Raw genomic sequence first — 27,918 nt, forward strand, 5'->3', positions numbered from 1 at the left:
TGCACCTCAAGAGCCTCACAGTTTCTTTTTATTGTACTAATCTTCTCTTTTAAGTACCTCCTTCATCCATTGCCACCAAGTCTCCCACTAAAATCAAATTTGAAAAAAGTTCATGTTTGTCCAAGATCACTTTAATAAGATAGAAATAACTTTATGAAGCAGATATTTGATATTTCTTACATGCATCATTCTAGCCTGCTCCTTTTGGGTTCAATCAACATGCAGAATCAAAGATTAACATGATAAAAAAATTGAAAAAGAAAAGCTCACACATAGGCCAGAATGCACAGAGTTACAAACAGAAAAAGATGTCACGTGCAGGCCTGCTGTGTAGCCCACAGTGACTCTGCTCATGAGCTCTGTTCAAAGCCAGTGCCCTGCCCACCATGATGGAACACAGCTGCTTTTGCAAGAGAACAAAAAGAGGAAAGCAGAGAACTGACCTACACACGTGGACCAAGGAGTCCCCTGCTCTAACCACACACCCTACCATCCTCTCAAAACCTTTGCTTGTTTGGTTTTTCCCAGGCAACACGACAAACTGAATTTCTCAATCCATGTTATATAAACCCACGTACCAATACAACTGACTTTGATAAGGGAGCTTCTCGCACCCTTCTAAGGAAGTCCCTCTAACAGCAGAAACAAATGAAACAGTACCTTTGGGTAGTCTGGGAGTGGCCCGAAGAGATCACAAATGCAAAACTAGACTATGTTTTTCAAACTGACATATTCTTCGTGGGGTAAGGTGTGAGATAGGCAGTAGACAGAATCACTCAGTAAAAGCGGCGCCTCTTCCCGGAAAAATACTTCCTAAGTAAAACACCACTGTTTTTATCCATTTATTCAACAAACTTTTTTGAGAGTCAACTATGTGCAAAGGGTTGTACTGGGAGCTATGAATACAAAAATACATACAGACAGACATACACACCTACAACCTAATGGGGAAAAGAAACACACAAACAAACAAAAAAATCACACGGTAAACTATGATTAGGGTCTCAAAGGAGAGAACTCTTTGCCAGGAGCTTTCTCTAAGTCCAGTTGATAATTGAGGCATGAATCAGGCAAAGAGGACCTCTCCAAGTAGAAAAAAGAACACAGGCAAAGGCAGCTGAAGGGCAAGGGAGAACAGTGTGCAAAAGGCACCTACGGGTCCCGGCTGGACCATGTTAGGCCTTGCATACCCACGAACGACTAGTCCTCTGAGCAGAGGGAGGCCACTTCTGAAGGTTCTGCACAGGGAGAGCACAGCACCACCATTCTGGCTGCAATACAGATCGTAAGAGCTGATCCTTGCCTGTCCAAAGTTTACGAGCTGACTGTAACAGTCTTACAAATACATGAAGTCCACCCTCACTCACCCATGTGTGTATACACAAAGAAAGAGCATATACAAAAAAAAGAGAAAAGCCCTATGGTCCATATGAGAAATACAGAAAGGCCATTAACAGGCCTTTCACTGGATAGCTAGAAAAGTGTAGGGCAGGTCATTCAGGTCACATCAGCACAGCTTTCAAGGGCAACAATTTATGAGATTACCCAAAAATAGAATTTAAAAAAAATGCAACCAAGATTTCAGTTCATAGCAAGCTCTTAAAATTTCACTTGAAACTATTTTTCTGAATACTTAATTTGTAAATCTTAAATCAGGAGAAAGGGGTTAATCAACTCTTTTCATTGATTCAAGTACCCAAAAGACAGGAATCTTACATATACAGTCCTATGACTTGAGAAACTCATAAACAGATATGCATCTAAGTGCTCTATATCTTCTTCCATCCTCTCCTTCCCCACTGCAAATATTCAGGGAAGCCTAGAAACTAAACTCCAACTGATTAGGTCAATCCATAAACTGTCCATTCCACTCATGAATACCACTGAACTGATCTTAGCCATATCCCTTTCCACTTTCAGGAGAACAATTCCAGAGTTCCAGTGAAGATAAAATTCATCAATCACTGGGGTCAAAAACAAGAGACATTAAGATGCTAATGCCAAGTTATACTTTGTTGAATAATATGTGTTTTGTTTAGTTGCACTAAATCACTTAAAATTATAATGATAATAAAATATTAACAGATTAACCTGTGGCTAGTAAAATTGAGTGTTTTAAGTTTTTTTAAAACAATGTTTTCCTTCTCTGATTACAAAATCAATATGCTGATTGCAGGGTTTAGGGAAAACACAGATAACTAGAAGAAAGTAATAATAAATGGAGAAAATTAGGTAAAAAGTGGAGCACAGCAATAATATATCTTCCCTTTTGTGTAACTGTTTAGAATTCATGTAGTTTCATGTATTCCCAAATACATCCCTTAACAGCCTCATGATAGAGGTGACAAAGGTATAATTATTTCCATTTTATAGGATTCAAGGAAATTCTGAGCCAGTAAATGATCTGCCTGAGGGTAACAGGTAGTAAGACAAGACCCAGAGAAGAGGATTCTAGTCTCCTGATGGGTTAGGCATCTTCTCCAGCTCATGGTCATGTTATTAGCAAATGATACGTACACTGACAGAAGTGGCTGGATGCAAGCACCTAAAATGAGCAGTACTTACAAACATCAATAAAAGGTAAAAAACAAAAGTGCAAAATAGAATTGTATCATTAATACAAATGTATGCTAAAGCACTGTAACATCAAATAAGGCTAGAAAATTTATATATCTTTAAATTATTAAAAAGGAGTTGGGGGGAATACATCAAACCTATGGAAATTGAGAATCTCTTAGTTGCTTCCTTTTAGTGGGAATGAGAATGCAGAAAGAAATCATACATTTCTTACCTGAAAGAGTGAGCGGAGCACACTGATGAAGACCAAAGATAAGCCAAAGGTCTCCTTTCTGTTCCAAACAACTCTTCCTTCCCTCCCTATCTCCCTATAGACACTGTGTAGCACGTGCATGTGCAAACACACAGAGTATAATTTTAAACTGATTTATTAATTGCCCCCTTCTTTCTGAAAAACAAGATATATGGCTAGGGTAACAATATATTTTATCATCTGAACTGAAACACTAATAAGAGTAAAAGAGGTGACTGTTCCTTATTACCAGGAAAAGAGTCGTAAACCAAGACTGACTGGGCAAATGGGAACATGTGGTCTCCCAGTATCTGGTTCCCACCCCCCTTATAAGCCAAGCATTGGGAGTACACCCTTATTGTTCATATATTGTTCAAAAAACTGCTTGATGTGTCCCATTTTATGTAAAACTCAATCTTAAGCAAATGCTACCTCGAGGGAAAGTCATCGGCATTTTGTAGACCAGTTTAATAAACATTCCTACCAATTAGCAAATGTCTTTTCACAATGTGTAAGATTTTGTGGGATGTTCTGAAGTTATCTGTGCTTTGCAAGTCATCTGGAAGTTTAAAAAACTGGTTAAATTTATTTTTACCAATTTCTTTAAAAAGTGCAGTATCAAAGAGGGGACATACAGCTCAGTGGCAGAGTGCATCCTTAGCATGCATGAGGGCCTGGGTTCAATCCCCATTACTTCCATTAAAAGAAAATAAAGAAACCTAATTACCTCCCCCCACCAAAAAACGTTTTCCAAAGTGCAATATCAAATAACAGAAAAAGCCAATTTCTTAATCCCTCAAAGTTATTTAAAATTCAAAGCTTTTTTCCTTGGTAAACTAAAAGTACTGTTCTACACAGGAATGCCCAAATTATGTTCTGTTTAGAAGCTGGAATCATCTAATAAATAAACTGCTTTCAGAACAGGTTTCTGGCTGATATTGTCAACAAGTTAACAAGCTGGAAGGAAAAACTTCCCTCAAACAAGAAAGGAAAAAAGAAACCTGATGTGGTATCTGCAGAAAAGTACTGATAATAATAAACAAGTCTAAAAAACCAACCTTCCTATCTTGTGGTCATATTCCTATTCAATATACCTCTTAAGAGACTAAGTTACAGCAACTCAGATTCAGAAAATCAAATAGAAATTGGAATTTGGAGCTATTTTTTTCAACTAAAGATTTCATACAGGTACACAATACTGTCACATACTCTGAACCTGTCATTCATTCAAGGGAGTTTCAACGTCTGCTATGTACACGCTGCACTGGCACTATAATAGTCAGCTACCCTGGATTTAAAATTTGCCAGTATTTTTTTTCTAGTCTAGCACATTTATCTTTCAACTTCAGAAAGGGACTCTGTATTTAAACACTCTGTAATTCTTATCCCTCCCAAAAAAGACTTAGAAATACCTACTAAACAATAGAAAACTCAAAATGACTCTGCAACTACATATGGCAGAATATTTTTATATTTATTTATTAGCACTTCATATTCTGAATTGTTTGACAGCCTCATTGTTGCTCCCTCTATGAAAGATGCTTAGAAACCTACAATCCTACATATTCCAATTTCTCGTAAGAAATTAGCCCTCATTTCCTCCAATTTTTACATTAAGATGAGTTCCACAGCTGTGTTCTCACGTTTATAAAAGGCCATGAATCAGACAAGCCAGTGCCAGTCTCTACAGCTCCGTGTAGAATTTTAGATGATCTACCTAGTTTCACTGAAAGAAAACCAAAGTATATAAAAGAAGCTGATTCACTATTATATCTGTTTTTTAACTTTTTTATTGATTTATAATCATTTTACAATGTTGTATCAAATTCCAGTGTAGAGCACAATTTTTCAGTTATACATGAACATGTGTATATTCATTGTCACATTTTTTTCTCTGTATTATATCTGTTTTTAAAAAACAGTATGACAGTTCTAGATTTCTTAGGTAAGGCTTATTGAAAGAGTCAAGACAGAATTTACTAGATTTATCAATAAATAAGGCTTCTTTAAAGAGCCAGGTACAAAGCTCAATTCTAAATGATTAAAAAGGCAAACCGAAAAGAAAGATAAAACTAGTTGCTCCACAATTGTAAAGGATAAAAGTGGGAAACTGCAACGAGTACATTTTGAAAACCAGCCTTTTAGAGTTGCAACAGCCAGTACATCCGTAAAACTACCATAAGATAGACTGCCTTTATATACACTAAACTATCACAGATTACATTCTCAACTGTTACTACCTTTAACAGGAAGAATGCAGGGGGGGAAGTAGTCAATAAAAAAAATAACTTCTTTAATATTAAATAAGTAGCCCAATGAACTATAAATTCCAGAAGGAGAGGGTAGGAAAGGGACCCTCTATATTTGAACATGGCTACTTGAATTTTTTGTGCTTTTCTGACCTTAACCTACCGCCACTTGGCCCATCTCTATCACCATTTCTTCGCAAGACCCTAACACACATGCACACTCACACATATGCACATGGGCACGCGAACAGGTGTGTGCACACAGTGCACGCACACACACAGTTTAAAAAAAATCCTTATGTGTCAAAAAAAAGATTTCATACAAGAGCACAGAACTCTGAAGTCTCATCAAAATCAAAAAACAAGCCACTGCTAAGCTATGAGATACTAAAGCAAATTCAGAACTAATACATACACTGAATTTTGAATAAACTTCCAGTCACTGGCTCTTACATCACCAGTCTTTTTCTAACACATCTAAAATTATAAACTATGAAAAAAAATTATGGAAAACAAATAAGCATAAAAATCATGGATAAAACTTAAATTACTGCTGAAACAGAATTTTTCTAAAAATCTGTCCATTTTAAAATACAAGAATTTTTCCACAAATTGTTAAAATGAACAAAGAGTTTCAAACATTTTTTTTCCTGATTGCAGTAGTCCTTACTTAAAAGCAAAAATGCAATACTATCCAATACTTTGGAATTTCCTGCTACTTAATGAAACAGCTTAGACAAGATGTCTTTTTAATAAGCTGCTAAGAGAGACCCATGAAAACTGCAAAGAAACTGCTCTGACAAGTTCCAATAAGGAACATCATTTGAGCACTTTGCTTGTAAGGAATCTAAACAGCACTAGTCAAACTACCTTCTGGGCTTTGGTTTTAATCAAGCTTGTTAGTCAAACTGGAGTTGACATCATTTAACATGACTCACCTAAGTAAAATCTAAAGTACATTAAAGATCCATAAGATACTCACCTACTACGATCCAGTAAATTACAATGTTCTAAGCACCATATTAAATTTTACACACACACAGAAACACACGCACACACACACAAACCCTTATCTATAGGAAGCATACATAGATAGACCAACGGATCTATCTCCAACCCACTTTTGCAATACATACCTACCATAACCTCTAACTGCAGAAAAGACACCACATGGTATAGTTACTACACTATGATACATAGTTCAATGTACTAGGTACTCTATCCCCAAGACACTCTATGCTTCCTAATGAAATTTTTGTTTTCACTCTGAAGTAAAGAAATAAAATACCCTTGGATCAGCAAGAGTAAGCTGCCCAAGTTGCTCTTATCCTCAGTGTAAACATCTCATTTTAAGATGTAAAAATTTAAATCAACTCTAAAACATCTATCTGCCTTCTGTAAGCCATTAAACCAGCAAGTCACCTTTCAGCAAATTCCTCACCTTAAGCTTTCTTATTTCACAAAAGTGAATTCAGAAAAATTCATTCAATAACTACCTTAAAAGCAAAGTGAAGGAAAAAAATCAATATGATTCTATTTCCAGTTATTTTGGCCAATTACTTTGTGTTACCTTAAGAAGGGCATGAGATCAATACTTTAACTAAATGTTACCCTGCCATCCAACAGATCTAAGTACATTACACAACGACTCATTCAATAAGCAAATAATCATCATCCCTGTTTCTATTCATATTCAGTGTAGTCCACGGTACACCAAAAATCATCCCTAACATGCCCTCACCTTCTCCATGTACCACTACAGAAAGACTGTAAATGCTGTTGTTCTTATCAAAGTCCCTTCCAAAGATACAGATTCACACTGTGATACTCTTTTCACTTCTTCCAAAATTATACAAGCACAAATACAAATACTTTTCATTTTGAGTGCAACTGATAGTCAAGTAAATTTTTAAATTCACATGTGCATCCAAAAGTTTAAAACTCAATTTGCAAATACAATCCACATAATACTGGCTCTAAAGTATGCAGAATCTAGACCCAGATACTAGTATTTCAACCAAAACCCACCTACTACCTATTAGAATAAACAGTAAGCTTTTTTATTTGTCAAACATGTTCTTACAGCATTAACCAAACCTAAACACACACAACTGTGTCAGCAAAGAGAACACTGACAACTATAGACAAAACAGTACATGTGCTTTTTTTAAATGCCTGATAACAACTATAATTATATAAACCAATTCAGACTCTACAACTTCAACGGGTATGTCAATTTTAAAGATGCCCAAGGCATTTTAAATTAAGCAGGCAAATTTCACATTTCTTGGTGCCACCGCAAAACCAAAATTATTGAGCTAGATATAAGTCTGACCTGATAAGGCAATTCTTAAATCTTTCTCCTAACTAAAATAGTTATTGTAGTATGATGACTGCTATCAAAAATCAACTCTTTGTTAAAAAAAAATGCACATCCCATTTTAAAAAAGTAGAGGTAAGTAGAGCATCATAGCACAGAATATATCTGAAAACTTCAGTTTGGTAACTGAAAAGTTAGGTTTTTGATGTTTGCCAAGCAGTCCCACAACGTGCTGGCCCTAAGCCATCATGGCCTGGTGCCAGCCTGATGTAGGGCCAAGCTAAAAATAGCAGCCAAGCAGCAGCTGGAACACATAGGTCCCTGTGACCTCAGCTTTATTTCCCTAAATCAAGGGAGGCTGGAGGGGAGAGGACAGTAGCTGGGAGAGAAGGGAATGGAATCACTCTCTTAGGTGATTATTTCCTACCTCCTCCAATTTCTTGCCTTCTTCCCTACCACTCCCTCCTACTCCTCATTCCACCACTCCATTCCTCCAGGCCCAAGAAAGGAAGGGGGAGAGGATGGGCAGTGAGGGAAAGAGAGAAAGGAAGAAAGAAATTGGAGCTCTGAGGCAGGCTGGTTTCAGAGGCTCCCCTATCTCCTACCCTCAAGTCTCACTTGAGTTTACCATCATTGCAAACTGGCTATTTTAGTCCTCAGCTTTACAATGGTCTAGAGAAAATATAAGACAAAATTACACAGATGAAAATTGGTGGAGAACAAGAAGAAAGAACTAGAAGATGGTGTGAAGAGTACAAATTCCTAAGTGCAAAAGAACCTTGAAGACTGTTTAAAAAAAATGAAGTCCTAAAGATAGAAGGCGAATTTATTTTTTAAAAAAGTCCTCTCTCACAAACATCTGATTACAATTTAGTATTTGAGTTTTAGGGGTTTATTTTATGACAAATATTTATAAAAATCACGACCATCTTCTTTGTAGAAATGCGTTAATACAAAGCAGGAGCAGGAGCAAAGAACATAAGCAAACACTACAAGTGTGCTGCCTTCAACTTCTGTCAGCCTTTATCGAGGACAACAGCAAAACCAGAAGAGGCTCCAGGCTCCACACTTTACACCGAAATGATAAAACACCTATACTTCATTTATAAAAATGCTAGTCACTGCCAGCAAATATTTAACAACTGCAACGTGCCACATACAGCATTCTAAATTGTACTGATGTAATTAAGAGAATTTATATCTTGCTTCTGTGGACTCATTCTACATGCTATCTTCTTACGCATATTTTCTGTACACTATCTTCCAACATTAGAGATCTGACATCAATTAACAATGAAAAATGCTTTCAGTAAACAGACTGTTAAATAAGGTATGATCAGAAAGTGAATCACCTGAATTTTAAGCACATTAATTCACTAAATGAGCTTCCAATTTATCTGATCAGCTTATTCGGTTAGTAAGAGTTTAAATATACTGACAGGTTCTACTACATCATTCCAATTAACATCGTTCCGATAAACTATCTCTTTCAAAGAAAACTTAATCTTTTTATCAGTACAAGAAATAGTATAATTTTCATTCATAACATTCAAAAAGGGCCTTAAAATAAAATATATATGCTATATACATACTACTATTAGATTTAACATGCAAGTTACTCCTCTTTCAAAAGTGAAAAATGTCTGATGGATGATGATCAAAACCACCACAAACAACCATCTTCCAAAGCTGAAATTCATTCACAAAAGGCATTTTTTAAAATGCAGGTTTTCCAATCAAATTTTAAAAATACATGTTAAAAATTGTAACTCTGATCACAATTTAAAATTCTGGCCACCATGAAAATCACTCCAGAAAGCAGTAAGAGACTAGAAACATAAAGGAAACCTAGAATAGTTAACGATGATGCATCACGAGCAGTATTACTGAGAGGGTAAGAGTACCAGCCATAATTCACCAGCCCGTATGACCTTGGGCAAAAGTTTATTTGTGCTTTTTCCCTATGCTTCAGTTTTCTCATCTGTAAAATTAGAATAATGAAAGTACCTACCTCATAGGGCCGTTAAGAAATATAAAGTGCTTGGAGCAGTATCTGGCACACAGTTAAGCGCTATTACTACTATTAGTAAATGTTGTTATAGTGGTATGAAGAGGCTCACCGTAAATCACGCTCAGCTCAGCAAAGCCCCAAATCATACAAGATCTTTGAAAGTTAGGGATGTTAATAAAGTTTTGAGGCCACATCAATTATGTGAAAGAAGTGTATATAGCAGTTACGTATATAGTACTACTTACTGGCAATGAGGGTGGGGACACACTGACAAAACACTGAAAACATACAAACAGGTCAAATACAGACACTACTGAGTAAGTTTTCACAAACAGACTAAGTTCAGAGCAGACAAATGTCTTACTGGATATTAACTTTAATCATTCTGCATAACTATTTTCAACTTACAGTAAATTTTTTATTACACAGGGTATGCATGCATTCATGTATATTCACACCAGCTGTAATACAGTTCTACACATTAGCAATAATAACTTTTCCTGAACTTTAATCTCATCATAGACCATCTCTAAAATTTCCAAATGTCTACAAATGTTTTACACTACCATGTATTTAGCATGGTATCACTGCTTAACTGAAGCCTTTAGAATCTGGCCTGAAACTAAAATGCTGTCTAGAAATACTTTTACAACATTCGATGAAATGTTAGCCAAATAATCTCTACAACAGTCTAAGCAATTTACATTCAAGAATATGCCTTTTCTGATTTCCAAGACTTTCTGAAACTTACCAAACATTCCTAGCAGATTAAGAGGAAGCCTGAGTAATGGAAAAACAGAGTCCGTGTTTAACTTTGCAATTTACTATGCCTCTCTAGACAAATTACTCAACATGTCTGGGCCTCAGTTTTCTCACCAGCAAAATGGGAGAAGCTGGAATTGATCTCTAAAAATCTCCAGAGCTCTTCAGGCAGATAATACATGATGCAAGAGTATTTTGTAAAAACAGCTTCTCATCTCTCAGCACATTTAAGAACAAACAGAACAGTGCACCTGTACACAAGGGTCACTAAAATATACTTGGAGTGATGATACTCAGATGATACCTGGGTTCATTTGTCTTCTTTTCTCTCACTTATGAACATCAAATTAGTTACAAATACATAAATAAGTATATGTATACATGTAATAATATATGCTGACAAATAAACCAGTTATCATATAAGATTCCCACAAATTAAAAAAAAAATTCCACAAATATAAAATTCTTAGCATACCTTTAGCAAAAGAGTTCACTTACTATCAGCTGAAAGTCAATCTTTAAGTTTAAAATGAAAAGCAGATTTTGCACTGCATTCTGTCCAAAGTTTGCTTTGGTTACCTTTTCTAGATGAAGAAAATAAAGGAAGCATACTATTTTTAAAGAACTGAAAACCATGTACAACATAGCATATTCTTAGCAGAACACACAGCACTGAAAGCAAAAAGTGGAGAGATACTCAGGTTTTTTAAACAAATCTAACCAACCCACTTTATTTTTGAGATTGACTAGGAATGAGAAACAAGAGTCTCTTTTCATGGGACACGACTACGTAACATTTTTCTCTAAATTATCATTTGGTACTGACTTCTCAGAAGGAGATGAAACTTTCAATCCATTTAAAGGAGGAAACAGCTCATGTTTTCTAATTTACAGTAATCTCCAAACATTTACATACGTCAGAAAATTAATAAACCAAGAAAATTAAATTAGGTTTTTTTGTTGTCAGAAAGCACCGTTTTCTAAATTATATGATAGTAATTTGAAAGGCAACTAAAAATGGTTTTGTGGGTTCCATGTAGTTCATTACCATTTAAAAAACAGTTGCCTATAATCTGCTTTGTTTCTAAGATGTTTATACTTACCTATAATCTGCTTTCTCCTCTAGGATATTTGTCCTCTTAAATATAACAGTTGAAGGTCATCAGCAGTTCAAGTTTAATGATTGCCCCAATAAAAATTTCTAACACACATGAGTTTGTTTTATCGTATGTATATGTAAGCTTCTTAAAATAAAGGTGCCAAATTCATTTTGCATCACTGAAGAAAACTGATTTTCTAACACAAAAATATAAAGCATGTAAGCATTTGGAATTAGTACAGATCCAATTGTGTTTTTTAAAGGAACAGCTTTCTTAAAAGAAAACAGTCATTCCTTCACTGCCATCCTGTTCACTGAATATATTACTAGCTGAAATCACACATTCTTAAGTGAACTCTTAACATGAGTGTGAATAAAAAGATGCTCACTGGCCAACATCTTTCCATATGAAACATTTAGAGTTGGAATTGATAGCAATTGATTACCCACTGTGAAAAGAAAAGAGGCCCAGGATAAATATCTTAAAAATCAGCCAGGACATACTTAAGAAAATACTGAATTGAAAATACTTGAATTGTTCAATTAATTGCAATAATTTTTCTATTAGACACGTTCTACAGCATCCTGATGTTTTTAAACGAAAGCCATCCAAGTTTCACATCTGCAAAAAGGATGTGAAATTCAATGTGCAACTGAAATAAAATAACAGGGATGGCCCTTTCCCTCTTCAATTCCAGAGCGAACTCACAATACAGGTATGAAGAGCAAGAAATTAAAGACTGAAGCAAGAGTAAAAATGTCTGTTTAATCCAAATCTGCACTTCCACCTTACAGAATTGTTGAAATCTTTCGGCTACAAAGAGTATTGTCTCCTGAACACTTTAGATTTCTTCACTGGACCAATACTAACCATCAGAGAACTAAGTATCATAATAGATTCCAAGATTTCTTCACCTAAAATTGAAAATTTAAGCTCCCTTAGAACAATGCTGAGCACATGTGAGAGATCCAAATACTTCCAAAAATTAACTGTAAACAAATCAAACATCTCAATTCAGACAGAATAAAAAATATATATGCAACTAGTTTCAAAATTTCTTTTGTGTAATCTTTCAGTTAACAAAAAATAGAAAAAGTATAGGATCTGATTCAAATTTGTTCTATACCATTAATCTCAAAAATACATTCAATGAAATATACTCTCATAAATAAACAAAACACAGAATTCTGAAAGTACATTTAGAATCATATCTTTATATAATGATCTCCAGTCTGTAAAGAAAATCAAAATATTCAAAGGCCAAAAATTAGCCTTAACTGGCTGATTAAAATCTTAACCATCTGAAATCTAATAATGATCCCCTTTTACTACCTTACTACCCCCTAAGTCATAAAATTTTGTTATGAATTTGAAAAGACCACGAGAAAGTGTTTATCAAAGTGTTAACAGAATTCCAGGGTGATATTCTTTTCTCCCAAAAGTAACTAGCAAAGAAGAAAAACGGCAACTTCGCCTAAAACTTAGCTCCTTCCTTCTCCTACAGAAAACAAGACCCTAGTTTCTAGTTTTGTTTGGACATTTCTTGCTTTTAAATGATTATTTAGTGACAAATAAGCAAATGGTGTTTCAAAACAACAACAAAAAAAGAGTGTACCCAAGTCTTCAGAAAAGGGACACACACACCCAAGCCAAAAAAAAATGCATTAATTAAAAACACAAGGATAATTTTTACAAGGTTTTTTTATTACGAAAATATACACTTCTAGTTTTAAGAAAAGTCCAACCATAAGACAGGCATAAAATGAAAAGTAAAATTCCCCTCAAAACCTTGCCTGCTCATCTGACTGCCTTTCTCCAAAGATACTATTCAATGATTGCTTGTGTAGCCTTTCCAGACATTTTTATACATCTGTATGCAAGTCTGTCTTTTTCCTTTTAAACAGAAACTACAGCATACTATATGAAAAGTTGACTTGTTTTAAATGAAATATGTTGATCACCTCTTCTTGTCAGTATATAAAAATTTACTTCATTTTTTTCAAGGTTGCATAGTATTCCACCAAGCACTTCTTAACCAGTTCCCTTATGATAGAAACCTGGGTTGATTCCAGCTTTTCAGTATTGCAAGCCATACTGCAATGAACATCACTCACTGTACTGAACATCTCTGTGCACTAGTATCAATATACTTACAGGATAAATTCCTAGAAATGACACAAAACGACTGTCTCAAGCATCAGGGGAGGCAGCATCTCATTCCCTCACCTCCTCAACCAATTCTAGATACAGTCTACCCATCTTTTTAGTATATACCAATGTCTTAGATGAAAATGGCATGTTATTTTCACTTGTGTCTCTTTTACTGAAAATGAATGTTTATTAATAATTTGCATTTCTTTGTGAAATATGTTGCCCATTTTTCTACCAGGTTCTTTTTTTTTTTTTTTTTTTTGCAATTTTTAGGAGTTATCTGTCAGTCTTTGGTCACATATATTGCAAATACCTGCTCCAGTTAGTTCCTTAATTCATTGTGTTCTCAGTCCTACAAAAATTTTTAGATTTTCTTTAATCAAGTAACTTATATCTGTCTTTTCCTTTATAGTTCAAGTTTCAGGTTCCATTAGGGAAGCTCCTTCCCAGGCAAAACTTTTGGTAAGTTTTTTAATATGACTTCTAAATCATTTCTTAAATGTTACCCATAACATTTATATACAAGCACCTTCCACAATAGCTCCTTTCCAATATATCCTTATTTAACAAAAATCAGCCAACTATGCTTTCTCTAAAACATCTCATAATCAATTCATGAGCAGCTCTGCACAAATTAAACATTGTTTACCATTATTACACTAAAGGTTTAAATTTTTCTTCCTTAGATTTCTTCTTAAAATCTAGGAGTTGAAAAATAACTAGCAAGTATGTTTAATTTCTGAGAAGTACCAATTCTGTATCCCTCAATCCTTAAATAATCTTCAACAGTGTAAGTGTAAAATAAGGTCCAACAACTAGATTGTCTATATTGTAGTTATAATTTAGTCATCTCTACAAAAGTCAATAGATACTCCCTGTACAAACGTGTAATTTTGCAATACCAGAAAATTGCTTACGATGCTATCAACACACTTTTCTGTTCTTTTCCACTCCAGGTTCTAAAGCAAAAGAGTTCTACCTCAAATCACAAAATTAAAATAAGCCTCATATCAGTTCCAATTCAAACCACCACTTAGAGGTAAATTAGATGGTTAATCTAGCTACTCTGTCTATTCTTCATCAAAGAAAAAAAATCTTGGTCATAAGTTTTCTATCTCACAGTGCCAGCTGCCAGGCATTTAACAGCCTTCCATCTCTAAGCTAACTGGCACAACAAGTAATGCAACTTGGAAGTTAAGGAAATTGGCAGAACTCAGAGGGGAAAAAAGAATATTTTCCACAATTTGTACAGCACTTGTTTAGCACGTATGTAAGTGTTTCCGAAGGGGTGGTCAACTCTTCAAACTACATGAAAAGCATCATACTACTTACATCAACCACTGCCAACTCCATTCAGTGGCCTCCTTCCCCTATGCGGACTATTCAAAAAGTTACTATTTTCTTTTACAACTCACCCAGGCCTCTTCACCGATGAAAGCAGGCAAAGCCCACGCTGTGTGTCTGTCTCCTAGAGAAGATTGCATCTTTTATTTATTGTCCTTTGGCTTTATTTTCACAGCGAATTCCTGGCTTAAATGCAATCAGCCAAGAAACCCTCCCTATGTGCTCTCCTGTCATTCCTCATTGCTTGCAAGCAGAGTCAAGCACAGAAGGGGGAAAAAAAAAAACCTCAACATTGCCAACCAAGCCATAAAAACTGGAAAACTCTAGTTTGTTATACTGAGAAACCATGGATGTACTTCAATCTCTTTCGACCAGGCAGGAAAAGGGGGGTTTAAAAAAAAAGGTGTAACTTGACAGAATGTTAATTAGATTTTTTTTTTAAAAAGGATGGATGGGATAGCCTTAGAAGTTAAACACCCCTTTAGACATAAGAAAAGGGTATCCAACCTAGAAAAGGCAACACTGGGGGCTGCCTTTAGAAATAAATGACCATGCAGAAAATCACGTTTGCAGATTGCATTAGAATTCAAATTAACCAGACAGGATTTAAACAAATCTTAATTCTCTCTTGGGGCCCCTATCCAGACCCCTACCGGACTCCCAAAGAGAAGGATAAAAGGAACTGACTAAGGAAAGAGAAGATTAAATTAAAAACCAGAGACTTCGATGCTTCCAAACCGCTCCCCATTCATTAGGTACTGAGTTCACCAACACAATTTAAATAGCAATATGAGAGCGGGGTTCAAAATACGCCAGTTGCAATCAGCAGAAAAATATGGGGAAAAGGGAGTTTCACTATAGCATTGTTCTTTTCGGTCCAGCTCAAAATCCCCATCACTATAGCTGAAAAAAATATCTGACCAGAAAAACATACTGGACGGTGAGGGCAGGAGGGAGGAAAGGGAAAGCTTTTTAAACTCTATATTTGAGAAAACTCTCAAGGTCTGTCAGAGAAATGAGGGAGGGCTGTGCAGCTTTAAATCACAAGTCCTTCTCTCGCCTTTGTCAAATATCTTCTACTTTACAAGCCCTGGAAAGAAATAAAGAGACTCTTTTGTTTGGTTTCCCCTTTTCGGAGGGTTACAGAAAACTGAAAGGGGCACAAATAAACCTGAAAATGAGAACAAAGTGCGGGGTCGTGCCCGGCTGCCAGGCGGTCGCGACGGGAGGGACGCGGGAGCGTTCGCGGAGCCCCTCCGCCTCGCGCTCCCGCAGCCGCCGGCCGCGAGCGCCAAGCCCGTCACTGCTCCCCGCCGCGAGCGCCAAGCCCGTCACTGCTCCCCGCCGCTCGCACGGAGCAGGACCACCAGCCCCCCGGCGCAAACCGAACTCCTGCAGCAGGAGCCCCGGCACGCCGCGGCCCCTCGAAAAGGGAAGCGCGAGCCGCTCCCGGCCCAGCTCGCACCCTTTAATTCAGGGGCGTCCCCTGGAGGAGAGGTCCCTCAGGAGAGGGTCCAGCTCGCTGCCTGCCTCCCGCGCCTCCCGGAGAAGGGGAGGCGTGGAGGGAGAGACATTTAAATCCCGGGGCGGCCAGCGGAGCTCGCGTGAGCCAGCCCAGACGCCGAAGCGACCTCCGGAGCGCAGCGGCTGCCAGCCCGTCGAAGCCCTGAGTGGAGCGGCCGCCGTGTGGCATTAAAATGTATTTCCCTCCCCTCAAATCGAGGGGGCGGGGAAGGGGGGGAGAGGAGAAAGAAAGACCAGCGAGCGACAGACAAGGGGAGAGAGAAGGAAGAGCGCAGAGCGCGGCCCGGCCGCCGGCTCGGCCCCAGCCGGCATTGTCTGTGCGGCCCGCGCCCCCTCCCCCGCCCCGCACGGCCCCGCCACACACAACCTCAGCCGGAGCCCGGCCGTCCGCCCGCGCCTTTGTCCACATTCACCCCCCAAAACAGGCGAACAACACTCCAGGACGTGCTCCCCGGAAGGAGGGCGGGGAACGGAGCGGGCCAGGGGCACCCGACACCCAACCCGCCGACCCCGTGGTGGGGCGCGTCCTGCTGATTCATTTCCCACTCGCGCTGGCCCGTCCGGGGAGACAGGGGGCGGGGAGGGGCGGGGAGGAAATGGGCGCTCTGCTCCGGAGGGCTGTCCGGGCCAGCGAGGACACCGGACGGTGTGCAGGCGCTCATCAAGGTGAGGGGCTATCCGGAGGGGAGGGGGCAGGAGCCCCCCCCCGAGGGACTGACCGACAGACGGCCCCGCGACTGCCCCGTGACTCACCGACTTGCAGGACGTTGTCGACGCAGCCGCTCTCCAGCAGCGCGATGCCCCGGCGGAAGGGCAGCCGTGTCTCGTCGCCGCCGTCCGCGGACCCCGAGGCTCCCACCGACGGGGTCCCGGCCCCAGCGGCGGCGGCGGCAGCGGCGGCGGCGGCGGCGGCGGCGGCCGAGGTGGCGGCCGGCGAGGACGAGGAGCCGCCGCCGCCCGCACCGCCCGCGCCGCCGCCCGCGCCGCCGGGGCCGCCGCTGTCGTCGCCGGGGCCGCCCGCGGCGCTGCCGCCGGTGTTGAAGGACGAGTACATGCAGATCTCCCGCTCGCTGCGGGGGAAGGACCAGTAGACGATGCGGCGCTGCACCGGCTCCGGGATGCGCTCGAAGCGCTCCTCCACGCGCTGGAACGGCCACTTCTCAGCCACCTTGCGCGCCGCGATGTCCAGCAGCGACTCTGGGCTCTGGGTCTTGCCCGGCGGCAGTAGCCCCAGAGCCGCGCCGCCCCCGCACGCCGCCGCTGCCGCACCGCCCGCCCGCGGGCCCGGCCGACAGGCAGAGCTGTAACCGCCACCCGCTCCTCCGCCGCCGCTGCTGGCTCCGCCGCCGCCGCCGCCGCCGCCCGGCCGGCAGCAGAGCCGTTTCGCGGGAGGAGGCTGCTGTCCGCGCTCCGCCATGACCGCGCCGCTTCTAACCCGACAGCGGAAGTGCCGGGACCCTATAAACGGCACAAGGAAGCGCGACACGCACACGCCGCCGCGACGCCACGCTGCCATCTAGGGCCCGCCGCTCCTTGTACGGGCACAAGAGGTGGAACCTTCGCCGTGACGTCGAGGCTAAGGCGGGGCACCGATAGGGGGACCTAGGGCCAGAGGCGGGGCCTATGCAAATCACTGGGCTGAAACATAAATAGAGCACTCCGCGGACACCGGGGTAGCGGGGGTGGCGGGGTTGGGTGACCGATGGGTTGTGAGAATGTCAGGCCGCTGTGACGCGAGGGGCGGGGCTCAGGCGGGGTTCCCGCGGGAGGGGGCGGGCCGCCGGGTCCTGCCTCAGGTGGGTGGGTCTATGCGCCCCCTTCCTACTCAACTTCCCCTTCCAATTCCCTGCCTCTCTTTGACGTCCGGCAAGTGGGGACGCGCCTCTTGGGTCCCAGCGGGGAGGGAAGGGGAGCTGGGGGGGTTGAGCACCCGAGAGGGGGTCGGGGCTAAGTGGGGGGCGGGGCCCACGGGTCGATGCCCCACCCCCCCGTCAGAGCCTGCCCGCCGGGGGAAAAGCCTCTGGGCGGAGGAGGCGCTTTCAAAACAAAGAAATGCGGCGTGGAACCCGGGGGACGGGGGTGGAGAGGAAGGCGGAGGAGGTGCGGCTGAAGCCGCCCGGTCGGCCGCTTCCCTTCTAGTCAGCGCGGAGAAACTACCCCCACCTCCAGCCCAGGCTGCGGCGCCGGAGAAGAGGGAGGAGGCTGCTCTCCGCGGCTGTTTTCCAGTTCACTTTTAAAGACCAAGGAGGAGAAGGAGAGCACCCGCTCCGCAACCCCGGGTGGCTGCAGCGCAACTAGCCCCGAGCCCCGCGTCCGCTCTGTCTCCGAGGCCGAGCGGGCCAACGTGTCTGAAAACGCGCTGAGCACTCGGAACCTGCCCCGCAGCTGTGCGACGCGCGTCCCGAGCCAGCCGCGGCCGCCCCACCCTCGCGCTCCCTCAGCCCCGCGGGCGAGAAAACCGGCCTGCCCGCCGGCACGGAGGTGGGGAACTTGAACCGGCCCTTGTCGTCTCCGCGGCCACGCTGCGGAGACCCCGCTTCGAGTCCGGGATGCTCCGGCTCGGGGTGGAGGGCACACCCGAGCAGTGGATTTAGCAAACACACCTTTTGTGAGTACACACGCCACGAGCGCGCGCGCACACACCCCACGGGCGCGCGCGCACATCCCAGCCGGCCGCAGACGGTGTACCCGGGCCGCTCGGCGGCGGACGGCGACTGCGAGCGCGCTCGGTGCGCACTTAGATCTGCAGCCCGCCTCAATTGGGCCTCCGGGCTGCGGGGAGTCTTGGCTTTCCGGACGCGCACCGCACTCTCTTGCCGCCTTGGAGGCGCCGAAACGGCCTTTTCTCCCAGGGAAAGGCAGTGTTGCGGGCCGGGCGAGCGGAGAGTGCAGCTTGCTGGTGCGAGGGCCGAAAGCGAAGAAGCGCGTCCCGTACTGAACTGGGGAACGCTGCGGACATTGTTCTTCACACAACACAGAGCTCTGTCAAACCTGGGTCCAAGCCACAGGCTTAATTACCACGTTAGAGATAGCTTTACTCTTTACTCTGCATTCTGTTTTTGCTGTAAACCATGTGACTGATATTGTCGCTGTTGTAGAAGATAAACCGTATCTCCTTTGACACTTTGGCATCTTTTAAGGTTATTGGCTGATACCCACCTGCCTGCCTCTTTGCCTGGATTGAAAGGGATAGAGCGTGCTCGAGTTTTAAAGAAAATAGCCCACTTAAGGCTATGGCTCCGGGGACCTCGAGCTCCACGTCTTGGCTCTTCCCCTCTTCAGGCCTCACCAAGCCCCAGGCTGCAGGTCCCCAAGGGACCTGATGCTGGCAGACTTTCCATAGCTGCCTTACTTGTTAGGAAAATTTTGGTGACACTATGTTTTTGTATATCCATCTGTTATTTTTCTGGGCACCTCCTCAATGCTTAGGAAAAGGCCTGGGCAGAAAACTGGAAGAATATCTTTATGGGCAAGAGGGAGAGGGAAGGTTTTTCCTCCACTTGTTCCATTTCTGGATCTCTTAAAAAATAAAAATTTTTAAAACATAGGTGATAGTAGAAAGTAGAAATGTAAGATTTGGCTTCTATTCTGTCCTCACGCAGTTACGAGAGAACTTAGGTTTGTGTGATATTATGTAGATTACTAAGTATTTTCATACATATATATTGACAATCGCTGAACTGGAAAGTTAGATAACAAAACTGGTACCCCCACACTGGGTAAGTGATGCATTCAGAGTCCTATAGGGTGTTAGTGGAAGAAATTAATTCATATTGAACAGGAAAGTAGACACCTTTGGAGGTGCCTAATGTTTAGAGACCCTGATTTCGTGCTAAAGCCAAAGAGACTGGATTTAAGGCAGCATCCTACATTGGAGCAATCTAGTCTATCTCTCTGTTCAAGGGTGAATCCAGGGCCACCGGCTCAGCCTAACCCAATTTTCCCTCTCTTGTAGTCTCTTACATTGAAACCACTCTCTCTGTGAACTGTCCTCTTCTCTCTGGTTTCCTTAACACACTCATGTCCCTTCTACATTTCCAACTCATCTTTCTCTGCCTTGTTTTCAGGTTTCTCTCCCTCCAAAATGTTTAATGTATACCCTGTCCTACAGCCTATGAGGGTCCTTTTCTCCATTTTTAGTGATCCGCAACTTGGAGAATTTTCACCATTTCCAATTCCAAACCATGGTCTCTCCTTCAGCTTACTTATTTCTTCCTGGTGGCCAGCTTCCTTTCCCATTGCATCGAGGATGCCCATAGCCGCAGCAAACCCAAAGTTTTCCTGGAGACCAGGTTCTCTTCCTACACCTAGATTGTTACTACTATTGGCACCTGTTCATAGGCCCCCACACTTTATTCCTCTTTGCCCTTGCTTGCAATTCCCATATAGGTTTACTTGCTGTTACCTATCCCAGCCCCTCTCACTCAGTCATTTAGTAGTCCTCTTCATTCTGCACAGCCTCCTCAGTGGTATGTCTGTATAACATTTCTCCTGCAAATCCTCCTCCACCAGCTGCTGTGCTTCCTAAAGTATAATTCCAATGGTGTCAGCCTCCTGTTCAAGTCCCTTTAAATGGCTCCCTGCCACCTACTGGGAAAAGTCCAAATTCAGGTATGAGCTTGACCAAACCCAACTTTCCAGCCTAATCTTAGACTAAAATCTAACAACTTTCAGTTCCCCAACAGGAATTTTGTTATGTCCATCAGGACTTACCCCAGTTCCCCAGATGTCATGCCAACTTTCCCACTGCACCTTTGCTCCAGAAGTTTCTGCTGCCGTAAATGTCTCTCTTCCCTTGCAACTTGTCAAATTCCTATCCTTCCTTCAAGGTCTGGTTCACATGCCACTTCCTCTGGGAAAACCCACCTGGATGTGTAATCTCTCTCCTCAAGCCCCTTTAACACTCTGGATCTTTCTTGTGACATATCATTCTGCCTAGAATCACAGCTATGTTTATGCTTGCTTAAGCCATTTGTCTTCTCTCTCTTCCCTGGTTAGAAATTCTCTGAGGCCTGGGATTATGCCTCAACCCTCTGTAGTTCCAAGTGCCAGAACTGCACCACAAGTCTTTTTCCCCAGAGGTCAGCTATATCCATGAATCAAGTGTGACAGTATGTCTCATCTTTGGCTGGTACTTGTGCCACCTCTCATTTTTGAGGTGTTTACAGTTTTTTTTTCTGATGTTCATAGAACTCATTACTAAATTACTTATAATTGCCCTTTTCAAACAGGCCCCTACCCTAGGGACTAAATCAGGGCTAGAGTCCTCTGGTTATGCTCCAATGTTTAGTATTAAGCAATGGTAAGAAATCAAAGTACAGAAAGTCTATAGCTTCCCAAATGCAGTGACTCATCATATCATATCACATTGCACCACATCAGCCAGTGTGGTCAGGAGGTAGGTTCTTAGGCAGACTTCATAAACAGGACTCCCAGTAGCTAAACTGATAGGCACAAATAAGAGAGACACCCTCTCCCCCAGCACCATACCAAGCACCTGGTTGCAGTCAGATACACAGAGAGATGGATAACTAAGAAATTTATTTGAAATTAGCGGTGGAGTCCTATCCAGACATCTATCATGGCTCCTCTACCTGCCTTTAATTTAAAAAAGACAAATTTGAATTAAATTCCATAGAGATGTATCAAATTCCTGAAGCAGTGGGTTTCAAAGAGAGATCCTGAGAGTGCCCCAGAGCATAATGCACACAATTTTGGAGCTAGGAACCAGAAACTGACACTCACTCCTCACATGACTCTTTTTTTACACTCAAGTTTGAAAACTACTCTTTGGTGGCAAGAACTTCCCACAGTCCCAGCACTTAGAAGGAGTCCTTCAGAAAGAAAAAAAAAGGCTTTTCTTCATCATTAGCAGTAGTTATCTCAGCTAATTAAAAGAATAATTGGCCATTAATAGGAAGATTCCAAGGCATGAGAATTAGATTAGATCAAAGGAACTTAAAGTCATTTGAAGATGGACACAAATTATTCCCATTTCCGTGTTTTTCCCCATACTGGGATATACTTTTTTTACATTATAACCAAAGCCACTTATGTTCCCTGGGATGTAATTAAATTGTTTAGAGAGGAAGAAAATCCTAAAACAGCAATGGCTAGCCTATGAATCAAGCATTATTCTCTCCTTCAATGGAATGACAGAATTCTATTCTATGTGGCTAAAACAGAGTAAAGAATGAGATATTAGAGATGACACTTCATCAGGGAAAAATGTCCAATAACAGAGAAAAGTACCAGAAGACTCTCCCTGGTCAATTCTTTCCACCAAATAGATTCTTGGGCAAAATAAGAAGTGGGCAGGGAATAATCAACCCACAATTGATTGATTTAAACAGTTGCTCCATCTTTGAAGAGGGGGAAAATTTCATCCATTTCAATTTTGCTAAATTTCAGAAAATCAAACCACTGATATTTCTCTATTATTGTTTAGAGCATGGGTGCAGACACAGTGCTAGGTCAGTTTATAAACAGGAACTCATTTGGTCCCCCAGTCCCTACACACAAGAAACAGGAAACTGAGGCTCAAAGAAATTCGCCAAAGGTTATTCAGGTCTAATCTGGCCAAGCAGGGATTCAGGTTCAGTCTGTCTGATGATAAAGCCAGAATTTTTATTCATTATCAAGTATTTCCCAAACTGGCCAGATCATAAGAAATGCCCTGTGTGCTTGTTTAAAACTAGATTTCCTTTACCTCTCCCCTGGGGAGGACTGAGGTGAAACTTGGAATCTGTCTTTTAACATATGCCCTGGATAATTCTTCAGAATAGGCAAATTGGGAAACACCATAATTCCATGGTCACATGATCACTTACTAACCCACAGTTTCATTCCTTAAGATGTACCCTTCTGATACATGTGATTTGCTATAATTATAAGAAAATGTATTAAACCACTGATCAACCTACCAATCTTTTCCATCCTATTTCTAAGAACAGTGTATTCTGTTAAGACAAAAGCCTTTAAAATTACAACATGGAATTTTGAAAAATAAATCATTCCATCTCACTGTATACAAAAAAATCAGGTTGTCGATTTGCTTATAAATTAATTTACTTCAAATTTTGTAATTTGGACAATAATTCCTCCCTTTAGAGGTAAAAAATATCTGCTTTTTTAAATATTAGCTAATCAACTCTTGTTAATTTTTAGCAAAAATATTTTAGTGTAAATATAGTCTGTGTACAATTTCAGTATTGTGAAAACTGACCAGAGTATTATTCTACTGTTCATTCCAATCCAGAGTGTAATGGTGAAGTTCTCATCAAACGAGATCTTCTCAGAACTGGAATATTTAACAGGCCTCCAATCTGGCTTAGAACCTAGTGTTAGCCAAAAGAAATAGGAAATGCCACATTTAACTATAGCTTTTAGCCTTTCCCCTTTTTGGTAACTGTAACTTTTTAGTAAGTATTTTGTTAAACTTGTCGCAAGAAAGATATGAGGGGGAGAGTATAGCTCAGTGGTAGGGTGTGTGCTTAGCATGCAGAAGGTCCTGGGTTCAATTCCCAGTACCTCCATTAAAATAGATATATAAAAATAAATAAACCTAATTGCCTCCCCCGCCAAAACAAACCAAAAAAACAACAAAAACAAAACACACACACAAAATTCTTTAAAAAAGAAAGACACAAGAATACTATTTAATTGAATAATATAATAAATACCTACTTCCATATTTATTTACCTAAGCCAACTGGGGGAAAACTCCCACTTTTAAACACTGAAAAAGTAGTACTATAGAAAAATCATAACTTAGAAAATTAATGATTTCCCTAAAATTGCATCATTCTACCAGTTCACTCTCTTGCAGGTATCTCTGGTAGGTAAGATGGCACAAGAAAAACACATTTAAGACATTAAATGCTACAGTATGAACATATTCTCTAGGGAGATAAAAGATGCTATGACATGTGTGAAGGATGTATTTGCAGAAAATAATGTCATCTCCCAAATCATTTCATAAACATAGAGCATGAACATTTTCCAAAGTGATCAAGCAATATTTTATTCATTCTCACTCCCATCTGGAGGAAGTAGAGATCTACAATTCAGAAAACCAAGCAACTTTAGGGGGCACTTTACGCCTAGATAAAGATTATTTGTATTTAAGAAACAAGCATGAAAATTAAAGTTAAAAACGTGAAAGCCAAACTTTATAATGTATTTATTAAGGGCATTTTATCACCTACAATATTTTTAAATATTCAAGAACTCATTCCTTGTCAAGAATAGCATCATGACAATTCAAATATGAAAAGTGTCACTTCCAATGACTTCTTTCAAACCCAGAATTAGATAACTTGTGAAATGGAGCAGTCATAGTAAGAGCTGGTGTGTTAGATAACCTTGCAACTTGAAATCTATATTAACTAACACCTCTACAGAACCACAGTACAGTAAAACCAGGGCTATGCAGAACCTTTATAAGAGCCATCCTGAATAGACAATTTCCCCAAATAACTGAAGGTTTACTTCTTAAGTAGCAAAACTCTTTTAAAAACCTTAACTCTGTAGGCTAGAAATCTTCTAAAACACAATTCCCTTCCTTGATGTCTTAAGCATAAGGTCCCACTATAAACACGATGATGCCCTCAAGATCTACCAAGGCATGCAAGACAGTGTTTCCATAACTAAGGGCTCCAGATCGCTTTCATTCTTTCTTTCCTTTCTTCCTTCCTTTGTTGCTTTTGTTTTTGTTTTTAGTTTTTATGTCTTTTACCTCGGTGTTTTTGGTCTCCTCTACAGTTGTGCTGTCTCATTACTTTTAATTATTGTCATATAACCCCATCCCTTCTCCCTTTCTGAATAATTGCTTCCCATTTGCTGTGGCTTTGGAACCCAGAAAACTTGCTTTTTAGAATTGTGTGTAAAGTAAAAATCAACTCAGTTCTTAATGAGGATATCTCTTCTGGTTAAAATATGCATGGTTTTTGTCACATTTATTTTGGCTTCTTGCAGGCTCCCTGGATCCCAGGGTGGTTGCAGATAAAGGGGAGGTTATTAGATGGTCAAACTCTGGCTTCTGAGGGGTTAATATGTGATGATAATTGAAATTCACAATGATGGCTCTGAGGTGCCTACTGAATCATCATACATAAAATATTTTGAATATAATTTAGGTTTAAAGTCTTCATAAAATTACAATCCTTTGACGCTTGGTGGTTCACATCCGGAATTTATGACAATATCCTGACAGCTTTCAGATGAACCAGAAGCTGCCATTCCCAGATCACATACAAGAAGGGCCTGTCATGCATTCCTGTTACAGCTTGAGCTCGCCCGGGAGTGAGAAGGGATAGAGGAGAAAATCCTCAACAAGCTCAGCCTGCAAGACTCAAGGCTGTGCACTGGGAACGACCTGGCTCCTGCTCACCTCTCCAGCTGGCCTTGCCCCAAGTTCATTCCCCTCACTCTCTGGGGCTCTGCCAACACCAGCTGCTCAGGCCTGCTTTCGGTTCCTTGAACGCTGGAGGCTCACTTCCCCCAGGGGGCCTTTGCCCAGGAGTTCCCACTGCCTGGAATGCTCTCCCTCCCCAGGTCCGGCAACCACTGCCTAGTTTCCTCCTACTCAGCTTAATCATACTTCCTTAGGAAGGCCTGGCCGCTCTGACAGGTCAGCTCCGCCAATGACACATTCTCATTGTTACTGTACCTCTCCTAGGAGCCCTTACAGAGTTGTAGTTTTTCATTTAGTTGTTTGTAGGACAGATTACCTAGAAAAATAGTAGGTGCTCAATAAATATTTGTTCATTCCATGGAAGGGAGGGAACAAGGGCTCTTCAGCCAGACCTGCCTCCTCACTGTGGTTAACATCACAGCCTATCAGGAGAGCGATGGCCAACACCTCACCTCCACTTGACTGCTGCCACGGCCCAATGGTGGGTCTCTCCTTCATTTTCAAGAAAAGAATAAAATCTACTCAATGAACATGCAGCAGTGTGCCATGAATCTATTACTACCACTATGTTCTGTACGTTGTGGCATTATTCCAAGCAAAGAAGTAAGAAAATCTTCCCAAATTTCAAAACCTTTGCCACACTGTCATACATGCTCCCTATCACATTTGTCTTTTGTTAATTTTATTTTTTTGGCTTTCAAGTTTTGGCCATTTCAGGTGTTCTGGTTACTACAGAAATAGGAAACAATGATCTCTTAGAGATTAAGAGGGGGGAAATATCCCCTCTATTGGGGTTCTAGAAGTTTCCCCCATTGATAGTATTTGTGAATAGATAGAATGTTGATTTGGAGGCAATGCTTCTGTGACATCAACAAATACTTATTTTTGTCCCTATTATGTGCCTGGAATGCCTCCACCTCCAAACTGTTATATTAAAGATAAACATGCCCCCTTCCCAGCTGTGGGCTCTTGGGCTTATCCTTAAATCAAGTTCAAATTGCTGACCATGAACTATTAGCTCTAAGTAAGAACTTTTACCTCTTTCCTCTAGTCACCTTCATAACACTTTAGATATTTTTCTAAGTTCTTCCTGACACACTGGAAACTTGGGTTACAAAGAACCATACTATATATGTTGCCAATTTTATTTTTTCTTTCACTATTTCACAGGAACATAAAGATTTCTTAACTTCCAGAGCAAGATATAAACATTAAATGTTGCCTCTTTCTTGTTGTTCTGTAGTCTTAATAGTTATAGTCTTAATAATTAAGTTTTCCACAGAAAACTTGACTGAAAACTTTGAAAAATCTGGAAAAGGAAGAAAATAGTTTACTTATTTCCAGAAGAGACAAATGTCCACAATTTTACATCCTCTCAGAATGGTTTAATTTCTTTTAGACTTTGAACTTAGAACACATATGCATGTATATGGCTATGTAAGTCTAGGTTTTTTAACAAATTATATAGTATCCTGTGTTGTAATGTTCAATTCTCATGTCACCAGAAAGCTTCCAAGTTCCCTGAAGGACAGATATGGATGAGTCTAACACTAGCTCTTGCTTGGTTTGTGTGTGGAAGCCTGGCCTGCTGCCTCTCCTTCTCCATCTAAGGCACCATCCTCCAGTAGAGCATCCACTGGCCCCCACTGCACTTCCCTACTCGACCCTGATGACTTTTTTCTTGCCTGTAATTCTGGCTTTAGGAATATTGAGAGGAGGCTTGTACCTTAAAAGTGTGTTTGAGCAAGGCCAGATCTCCAGGCTAAAGATATTCCCTTCAATTTACAATTCAACCATTAGAGATTTAGTTCTTTCAGCTCTTCATGAGCCTCCTTTGAATAACATCAATAACCCCTTCAAGGGCTAAGACTTGACGTAATTATCAATTTATAATCCCAAGGGATTAGTCAAACTGATTGAGTGGCAGCCCTTCTGCCACCTCCCATGGAAAATTAAAATTAGGACAGGCCCTGAAGGATCGTGCTAATAGGGGGAGGGTCGCTGGGGTGCAGGTGGGGGGCGCTGAATGAACTTCACTAATTTCACAATGTTGCCTTGGGTTTCACACTTTTCAATTCATGGCTCTCCTTTAAGTTTCCTTTTTCTCCCCCCTCCCACCTTGTTCTACCTTTGTTTCTCTTGCCTAGGTTTATCTGTGTGTGACTATGTGTGTGCATTATATCTGCGTGTGCAAACAACTGTGTATATCCCCAGGTCTGTCTTTGTTGTGACA

The 27,918-nt window shown here is 41.1% G+C and overlaps 1 protein-coding gene and 1 long non-coding RNA gene across 2 annotated transcripts in view; both read right to left on the reverse strand.

Annotated features, from left to right (window-relative positions):
* The window catches only part of ZSWIM6 (zinc finger SWIM-type containing 6), a 177,696-nt gene extending 159,930 nt beyond the window's left edge, over positions 1–17,766 (reverse strand). Inside the window, exon 1 of the mRNA XM_072958614.1 lies at positions 17,024–17,766. Within this exon, the coding sequence (XP_072814715.1) occupies positions 17,024–17,687 (664 nt within the window). The 5' untranslated portion in view covers positions 17,688–17,766. The remainder of the gene's footprint in view (positions 1–17,023) is intronic.
* Positions 17,767–26,814: 9,048 nt separating this feature from the next.
* The window catches only part of LOC116278408 (uncharacterized), a 127,744-nt gene continuing 126,640 nt past the window's right edge, over positions 26,815–27,918 (reverse strand). The window contains exon 7 of the long non-coding RNA XR_012071446.1: positions 26,815–26,994. This is a non-coding gene — a long non-coding RNA (uncharacterized lncRNA). The remainder of the gene's footprint in view (positions 26,995–27,918) is intronic.

This window comes from Vicugna pacos, chromosome 3 (assembly GCF_048564905.1).
Source record: "Vicugna pacos chromosome 3, VicPac4, whole genome shotgun sequence".
Taxonomy (NCBI): domain Eukaryota; kingdom Metazoa; phylum Chordata; class Mammalia; order Artiodactyla; family Camelidae; genus Vicugna; species Vicugna pacos.